At 40.3% G+C, this 10109-nt stretch overlaps 1 protein-coding gene across 4 annotated transcripts in view; it reads right to left on the bottom strand.

Moving 5' to 3' along the window:
- Window positions 1-607: 607 nt before the first annotated feature.
- ikbkg (inhibitor of nuclear factor kappa B kinase regulatory subunit gamma) overlaps window positions 608-10109 on the bottom strand; it is a 55782-nt gene continuing 46280 nt past the window's right edge. For all 4 annotated transcript variants that reach the window (XM_061903076.1, XM_061903078.1, XM_061903080.1 and 1 more), the window contains 2 exons: window positions 6310-6386; window positions 608-3958 (listed from right to left, as the gene is read on the bottom strand). In XM_061903076.1, coding sequence (XP_061759060.1) covers window positions 3771-3958; window positions 6310-6386 — 265 coding nt within the window. In that variant the 3' untranslated portion in view covers window positions 608-3770. The remainder of the gene's footprint in view (window positions 3959-6309; window positions 6387-10109) is intronic.

Here is a 10109-nt window from a genome sequence, read left to right as displayed (position 1 = left end):
TGAGTTTTCCTTGCCCTTATGTGGGCCTACCGAGGATGTCGTGGTGGTCTGTGCAGCCCTTTGAGACACTAGTGATTTAGGGCTATATAAGTAAACATTGATTGATTGATTTAAAACTTTCAATTACACACAATTATCCATCCATCCATCCATTTTCTACCCCTTTTTTCCTTTCGGGGTCGCGGGGGGCGCTGGCGCCTATCTCAGCTACAATCGGGCGGAAGGCAGGGTACACCCTGGACAAGTCGCCACCTCATCGCAGGGCCAACACAGATAGACAGACAACATTCACAGTCACATTCACACACTAGGGACCATTTAGTGTTGCCAATCAACCTATCCCCAGGTGCATGTCTTTGGAGGTGGGAGGAAGCATGAAAATAACAAGAACGCAACAATGCAACAATGTCGAGAAAACAACACAAATAACTTGTTACATGCAAGTGCAACAAAAGTATCGATCCCATCGCGCTAGTATCAATTCGATGCCATACACACCTTGGTATCGATGCTATTGATATTTAGACCAGCCCTACATCGCAGTACTGTTCTTTGACCAAATACAGATGGAAAAATAATAATTGTTTAAGAAGTTAACGTCACCAGACCTGGGCCAAAAAGATATCTCATTTATTTTGGAGCTTCTAAACGATTTTTCTTTGCGCCAACACAGCATTCACAATTACAGACAATCATCACACAAACGTTGACCTCAATGTTCTTACATTCCTAGTAAGTAACAGCTACAGGAGAGTACACAATATATGCAGTCAACAGCATACACGGACACAGAACACAGAGAAGGGTTACTTCGGTCAAGACGAGTGAAACCATCTCTTGTACAAACTGTTAATGTTTTGAGGTAATGTGGACTTGCAACATTTAGGACAAAATATTTCAATATGCACTTTATTCAAAGCTGACTAGGTTATTGACTCACATTCAACCTTTAAGGGGAATTGTAAAAACATTCCTGTTTTTTTTTTGTTTTTTTTATAATATATTATCTTAGGTCCAAAGATGAACGACTGATACAGTGAAAGTTTCAATCAAAGAATAGTCATTGCATTACACCGCTAACTCTGCACGGTAAGGAGAGACAAACTCTGTGCAAAGTCTGATAAAATGCACTTTTTTTTTGGCAACAAAATTAGGGATGAAAAGGAGGTGGCTCATGGGAAATGAATAAAAAAAAAAAAAAAGAAAGAAAGGAGATTTTAGAATGGAACAGCTCCAGCAGAGACTAGGTAGACCAGGTCAGAAGAAAGAGTTTTTTTTCCTTTTTGTTTGGGAAGCCTCGATTCCATCAGTCACTTTAATCACACGTATTAGATTACGCCACAGGTGTCCAAAGTACGGCCCGGGGGGCATTTACGGCTCGTTGCTCATTTTTTTAAAGGCCTGCGGCACATTCGTTAGCAATCTAGCATTACCATGCTAAATTTCTTTGCTAATTTTGCAGGTATACACTTCAATGTCTAATAGTTTATTACTTGATGAATGTTACCTGTTAACATGCTAATGTAAGTATGCTAGTTTTTTTTTTCTGAGCTAAATTGTTGGCATACACCTCAGTCATATTTTGGTACATGCTAACATTAGCTGGCTAGGATTTAGAAAATTTTTTTTAGGAACACACTTCAGAGTAATATATTTTGGTACTTGATGCATGTTACAGTTAGCATTTTAACATGCTAACATTATAGCATGCAAAATTGTTTAGTTAATTTAGCAGGTATACAGTGGGGCAAAAAAGTATTTAGTCAACCACCGATTGTGCAAGTTCTCCCACTTAAAATGATGACAGAGGTCTGTAATTTTCATCATAGGTACACTTCAACTGTGAGAGACAGAATGTGGAAAAAAAAGTCCAGGAATTCACATTGTAGGAATTTTAAATAATTTATTTGTAAATGATGGTGGAAAATAAGTATTTGGTCAACCATTCAAAGCTCTCACTGATTGAAGGAGGTTTTGGCTCAAAATCTCACAATACATGGCCCCATTCATTCTTTCCTTAACACGGATCAATTGTCCGGTCCCCTTAGCAGAAAAACAGCCCCAAGCATGATGTTTTGGGGCTGTTTGCACCTACTTCACAGTAGGTGTGGTGTTCCTGGGATGCAACTCAGTATTCTTCTTCCTCCAAACACGACGAGTTGAGTTTATACCAAAAAGTTCTATTTTGGTTTCATCTGACCACATGACATTCTCCCAATCCTCTGCTGTATCATCCATGTATCCATTTTGGTATAAACTCAACTCGTCGTGTTTGGAGGAAGAAGAATACTGAGTTGCATCCCAAGGACACCACACCTACTGTGAAGCATGGGGGTGGAAACATCATGCTTTGGGGCTGTTTTTCTGCTAAGGGGACAAGACGATTGATCCGTGTTAAGGAAAGAATGAATGGGGTCATGTATCGTGAGATTTTGAGGCAAAACCTCGTTCCATCAGTGAGAGCTTTGAATGGTTGACCAAATACTTACTTTCCACCATAATTTACATATAAATTCTTTAAAATTCCTACAATGGGAATTCCTGGATTTTTTTTCTTCACATTCAGTCTTTCACAGTTGAAGTGTACCTATGATGAAAATTAAAGACCTCTATCATCATTTTAAGTGGGAGAACTTGCACCATGAGTGGCTGACTAAATACTTTTTTGCCCCACTGTACACCAGTGTCATATATTTTTATATGTCACTAATATTAACAGTAAGCATGCTATTGTTAGCTTGTTAATATAGTACTGTTATCATGCTTGTTTTGTTTTTTTTTAGCTCATTTTGCTTATATTTTTGTTACTTGATGCTATCTGGGTCAGCGTGCCAGCTTTTAGCATTTTAGTTGGGTTTTGTCTATTCATCATTCACAAAAAACTTTCTACCAAAAGAGCATTTTATAGTTCATTAGAAACAAATCAATGCACTGTACTGTTTTGAAGGTGAAAACTACCGAAATGGCACCCCGGGTCCTTTGATTAGTCAGTGTGTGCCCCTCAGCTAAAAAAAAAAAAGTTTGGCCACCCCTGGTTTACGTGATTGTGAACGTGTGCGCAAGTTATGGTGCAACTATAAAAAAAACGTTTTCCTAACTGCATACAGAGCGTCGACACTGATCAGCCATACCACTACAACCTTCACCCAAATACTGAACTTGAACAGCTCTGACGGGACCGTTGACATCAAACTTGGGTTTCCTTTTTTTTTGTTTTGGAAAGAACCTTGGTTAGATTGAAATGTGTAGACTTCAGAGACCACATTCAACACCAGGAGCTCGAGGTGTTACACACAACAGATCCCGTATGTGGTAATTCTCAACGTTCTGTTGCAACAGTCCCCAAGTGATACTGTCTCCATGGACGGATATACATGGTCTGCAATCATTTGTAAGCGTCAAACAACAATCGTAACTTTTTTCAAAAGTATCACACTGCCCATACCAACGGTTTGCGAGAAAAAAAGCCGAGACTAATGCCAACATTGTTCCATGGTCCTGTTGTGGGCACTTTGGATCTTCTGCACATGGACACACTAACTGGCCTGCAGCTACATGGCAAACTGACAACTAAGGCTCGACTTTACTTCGTACAAATCACCCCATCGGTTGACCGGTTGTCCTTCTCCAAATATCTTTCGGCCGCTCCTGCACATGTCAACTTTGAGGATGCCCATGTGTCAAAGTCTCACCCACTGATGTGTTATTCCATTCGCCCTTACGAGATCATAGCGGTATGGCTGTTCAATGTGTGTGTATGAGGGACTCTGTTACTGTATGCAGTCCATGACGTGGATTTGCAGCGTGTCCATATCTGGAGCCTGGTACTGGCACTTGGGACAACGGAAGTCTGGCAGCTCCTCAACTCCTGCTGTTCCATGATCACCGATCTGCCCCGGGCCTTGGTTGCGGTACGACGGCGGGGGTGCCGTGTTGAAAGCTCCAACTGAAAACACACCTAGGGGAAAAGTTAGGCACAAGTTACATTATCTCTGCAGTGAAGAAGTAATATAACCTTTGTGTGAATGTATACACCTTTTCACTTCCGACACGTACCAATATGGAGCCCTGAGGAATGGCCGGCGGCGATACAATATCAGCACAGATGATTTTGTAGTGCAGAATATTAGAAAACGTTTAATCAAGTGAATTTAGTCAGAAGCAACGATAGGAATGGAAAACATAAAGCTTATAACAGATGTATGCGTTTTAAGGTTTTTTTGGTGACACTTAGTGGCCACCATAATTCATGAACTTAAGCTCCTGCAAAATAAGTTGAATGACGCGGACACGTTTGTTACATAACTTACTCAGTGGCCTAGTGATTAGAGCAGGGGTCGGGAACCTTTTTGGCTGAGAGAGTCATTAAAGCAGAGTATTTTAAAATGTATTTCCGTGAGAGCCGTATAATGTTTTTACTATTGAATACTACTGTCAGGTTCAAACACTGATGACATCTATTAAACAGACAAGAAGCTGGGAATTAAACAGAGACTGGATTCAATTTAGCTCAAAGAGGAGAAACGCGTAGACCTGCACCTTTGTAAAGTGTCGTCTCACGCTCTGACAAGAGAATTCTATGCCTCCTCTTTTATTTGGACTTTCCCTGATTAGAACAACTAAATGCGTGCATCTCTTATTCTTTTTAATAATATTGTTATACTGAAGGAAACCAATAATAAATAAAATACTTTTGACCATTAATGCGACTTCTTGAACAGGTGCGATAGAAACGGATGGATGGATTAAAATGCATGAGAATGTTTTATATTTTGAACGTTATTTTTAACACTGTGATTACCAGCGGAATTATTAAATACTTATCATGTTAAGCAATGTCAGCTAAGATTTATCTGAGAACCAGATGCAGTCATCAAAAGAGCCACATCTGGCTCGAGAGCCATAGGTTCCCTACCCCTGGGTTAGCGTGCCCACCCTGAGATCGGTAGGTCGTGAGTTCAAATCCCGGCCGAGTCATACCAAAGACTATAAATATGGGACCCATTACCTCCCTGCTTGGCACTCAGCATCAAAGGTTGGAATTGGGGGTTAAATCACCAAAAATGATTCCCGGGCGCGGCACCGCTGCTGCCCACTGCTCCCCTCACCTCCCAGGGGGTGATCAAGGGTGATGGGTCAAATGCAGAGAATAATTTCGCCACATCTAGTATGTGTGTGACAAACATTGGTACTTTACTTTACTGAATACTTACTAATACGATTCTGCCTTGGAGACTTTGTATGTGTAAGTAACATGCAACTATAATTATTCATTTTTGACAAATGTGCTGTTTTATTGTTCAATGATTATCATTTAAGTCTAGCTTGTGTGCTATTGTGTGCTTAGTTGTTGCATAGCTGCTAGTAGCCTATAGCCGAGCATGTTTACCTTTTGCAAATTACTTTAGTAAAATAGGAAAAATTGTGTACTTTTTGGAGGACATTTAGATGTTAACTTGCTGTCCAGCTTTGGACAAGTAAGCACTCTGCAGGACTGCTTGTATCACACATGATTTCGCACACTATTAAACACGCTGCTAGTATCGCACATGATATCGGACCCAAGTAAACACATTGCAAGACTCCATGTATCTCTCATTATATCACACACAAGTAAACACGCTGCAAGACTCCTGGTATCGCACGTGATATCACACCCAAGTGAACACTGCAGGACTGCATGTATCGCACATGATATCGCATGAAAGTAAACACGCTGCAAGACTGCTTGTATTCCACATGAAATCGCACACAAGTAAAAACGCTACAGGACTGTTCGTACCGCACATAATATCACACCCAAATAAACACACTGCATGACTACTTGTATTGCACGTGATAACACACCGAAGTAAACAGGCTGCAAGACTACTTGTATCGCACATGATATCACACACAAGTAAACACGCTGCAGGACTGCTGGTATCGCACATGATATTGCACACAAACACGCTGCAGGACTGCTGGAATCGCACATGATGTCACACTGAAGTAAACACGCTGCAAGACTGCTTGTATCGCACAATATATCACACAAAGTAAACATGCTGCAGGACTGCTAGTATTGCACATGATATCACAATCAAGCAAACACACTGCATGACTGCTGGTTTCAGAGCAGTTAGATCGAAGCTTTTTAGATCATCCGATACTTGTTTTTTGCTGATAACAGATCAGGATGCCGTCAGTGAAAAGTACTGGACAGGTTTCCTTTTGAACGTGATCCGACCCCGGCCCCAACACCCTCATTTAAACATAAGTTGTTGTTCCATCAGTCTGTTTGGTTACCACGACTCATCAGAGACATACCTAGTGGAGCTGGAATATGTGGGACCCGCGCCGGAAAGTCCTCCTGGTGTCTCAGCTTCATTTGCTCCATGCGTGCCCTGAAACAGTGCCAAATGTAGACACCTTCAACAAATGCCAATCAGAATCTTTTCCCCAACAAAGTGATCTAATTTTAACTCTGAGCCAAGATTAGGGGTGCAAGATAATTAATTATCGGACGGATATGAGGAATTATGACATCCTACTCGGGATGGACCAGCTCCCAACAAAATCCACGGTTCGGATTTTGTCCGGCTGGGGTTCGGTTCAGTGAACATTGTCCAAAGCTTTTCCACAAAATGCCTCACAATAAAAAAAATCACAAGATGCGGGCGCCATTTTGATATTCTTCCCTTTAAAAAATAGTTAAATATACAGTGGAACCTTAATTTACAAACCCATCGATTTGAGAACTTTTCGATTTACGAACTTTTGGTCAAGCCAACTATGCATACATTGACAGAGGATGCAAAGCAATAACAGTGCAATACGTTTTCATAACACGGTCACTACTGCCTAGTTTCTCTTCTTATATTCTTATTTTTCTGTTATATTTTAATTCTCATTGTTGCTTTTTATTTTTATTGTAATATTTTTCTATTATAACCTCATTATTTACTTTTTACTGTTGGATTGATCTCAACTCTATACAATGCTGCTGGAATTTCAAATTTTCCTGAAGGAACTCTCCTGAAGGAATCAATAAAGTACTATCTATCCATCTATCCATCCATCCATCTATTTACAAGCCATGTCTCTGTGTACAAACTCTTCATTCATTCATTCATTTATTTTGTGCCATACCAAAAAAAAGCAGGGCGCAGCATTTTTGAGGGAGGCAAAGCCCTCCACGCCACTTGCTGCACAGCACTGTACACTACTAGTCACTTCTCAGTGCTTGAGCGTGTGTGCTTTTTTTGTGTTTTTAACCTTTTGACTAGTATTGTCCATTTTGCTAATTCAATACAAGTCCCAAAAAGAGAACCTTTCAGCATGGAAAGAAGAAGGGAATCAACCATTTGCGAGGAGTACATTAATGGTGCTCACAAGTATGAAAACATTGACAAAGCAGGTCCCATCCATCCATCCATCCATTTCTACCGCTTATTCCCTTTTGGGTCGCGGGGGGCGCTGGTGCCTATCCCAGCTATAGCAAGTTTTAATTGTGATTAAACCAGACTTTTCTGGAAAACAATGCCAAAGCAGACTTCTTTCATAGCGGAAAACAGCTACTCTCGTTCAGCAGGCGTCCACATGCACACATGACCCCTCTGTCTGCTTCTTTCTCATCTAACGCCTCCTGTGCCGATGGTAATGTGGATGGGTTTTACTTTTTTAAATGTTTATTATTGTAGCAGTATAGTTTTTACGTTAAGAATTTTGGTGATTTCTGATAGTTTGTGAGGGCACCAATGGTACTTTTGTGTATGTGTGAGTGTTGAGAGCAGCACATACAGGACAGACGTATTATTTTCGGGTCCCCCCATGTCTAGCATTAAAAGATTACAGTTGGTACAAAATGCGGCTGCTAGACTTTTGACAAGAACAAGAAAGTTTGATCACATTACGCCTGTACTGGCTCACCTGCACTGGCTTCCTGTGCACTTAAGATGTGACTTTAAGGTTTTACTACTTACGTATAAAATACTACACGGTCTAGCTCCATCCTATCTTGCCGATTGTATTGTACCATATGTCCCGGCAAGAAATCTGCGTTCAAAGGACTCCGGCTTATTAGTGATTCCCAAAGCCCAAAAAAAGTCTGTGGGCTATAGAGCGTTTTCATTTCGGGCTCCTGTACTCTGGAATGCCCTCCCGGTAAAAGTTTGAGATGCCACCTCAGTAGAAGCATTTAAGTCTCACCTTAAAACTCATTTGTATACTCTAGCCTTTAAATAGACTCCCTTTTTAGACCAGTTGATCTGCCGTTTCTTTTCTTTTTCTCCTATGTCCCACTCTCCCTTGTGGAGGGGGTCCGGTCCGATCCGGTGGCCATGTACTGCTCGCCTGTGTATCGGCTGGGGACATCTCTGCGCTGCTGATCCGCCTCCGCTTGGGGTGTTTTCCTGCTGGCTCCGCTGTGAACGGGACTCTCGCTGCTGTGTTGGATCCGCTTTGGACTGGACTCTTGCGACTGTGTTGGATCCATTATGGATTGAACTTTCACAGTATCATGTTAGACCCGCTTGACATACATTGCTTTCCTCCTCTCCAAGGTTCTCATAGTCATCATTGTCACCGACGTCCCACTGGGTGTGAATTTTTCCTTGCCCTTATGTGGGCCTACCGAGGATGTCGTAGTGGTTTGTGCAGCCCTTTGAGACACTAGTGATTTAGGGCTATTTAAGAAAACATTGATTGATTGATTGACAGTCTAGCTTGTCGTTGTTTTGGCTTGTTAACAAAGAATAAGTTGATCAATCACCTCCTTGTTTTGTTTGTTTGATAAACAGTACTGACAGCACTTTATTTAGTGTGTACGAACCTTCACTAAAATATGGACTTTTGTCCAGGCTGGAACCGATTATTCATATTTACATTGTTCTTATGGAGAAATTTGCCTCACTGTACAAACTTCTCTATTGACGAACACTGTTCAAAAACATTTACATTTGTACATCGAGGTTCTACTGTATGATTTTTTTTAAAAGAAAAAAAATGCCGGCATGTGAACTTTGTGTTATTATCGTCACCATTTCAACTATTTCATGTTACAGTACACCTGTTTGCTCTTCTATTCCACTTTTTATAGGTTGGGGAAAAAAAGGTAGTAAAACATTAGCTGCGAGCGACACTTTGGACTTATAGGTCTACCATAAGTCAGGGTCACTTGCAGCTTGTGAAAGAAAGTACCACATGTAGCCACGTGGATGAAATGTGATTCTTTGTGCGGTCCAGCCTCACTAAGACTACACCTCTACCCCCAGTTATACAATGTATGAAGTGACAATAATCGAGGGAATTATCTAAGTGTAAAGCTATTTGCAAAATGTGCCGCGCTGAGGTCAAATACACTGGAAGCACAACTAACCTTATAAATTAATCAAAACAGCGACATGGAATCAACCTCATATACATATAGCGTATACATTGGGTAAAATTCCAGACGGTTATTATTACAGTTGTTTATTAAAATGTTGGAAAAAATTTGATTGTTTTGATAAACTCACGCACTGATGCTAACTACCCTAAATTCTAACATGTGAACAACTTTCCCCATTAAGAAAGGAGATTCCCCAATCTAAATTTATATAAACACATTACTGTCTGAGCAACTACCCTAATACATTAAATTGTGTACATTGAGCCAACAAGCTGTGCTCTCTTAGTACAGAATGATTGGTCTCTACTCAGAGGAATACGAGACAGAGGTGTTTTTTCTGGTGCATTCAAGACCGCTGATTAGAGTAAGATGCCACAACGCCCACTAGAAATAATAAATAATACTAATAGATGTTATTTGTTGAGTACACTTCACTTGTAAATCGTCAAGTGCGAAAGTACAAACCAACATTTCAAAACATGGAAAATACTGCCTTTTCTAACAGTGTCTATTTTTTGAGTTATTTGAAAAAAAAACTAAAGATTTCAGTGTCTCTGTAAAACAGTTATTTTTTAGGACATTCGAGAATACTGCAATAATAATGATAATTGTGATCCTTTTGGTCACGATAACCGTGATATAAAATTTTAATACTGTTGCACCCCTAATTCATAAACAATTACACACATGTATTTAAGAAAAACAAAAATATATGTATGTATGTATGTGTGTGTATATA

This window comes from Nerophis ophidion, linkage group LG06, assembly GCF_033978795.1.
Source record: "Nerophis ophidion isolate RoL-2023_Sa linkage group LG06, RoL_Noph_v1.0, whole genome shotgun sequence".
NCBI lineage: Eukaryota > Metazoa > Chordata > Actinopteri > Syngnathiformes > Syngnathidae > Nerophis > Nerophis ophidion.
This window is presented reverse-complemented; position numbering and strand designations above follow the sequence as displayed.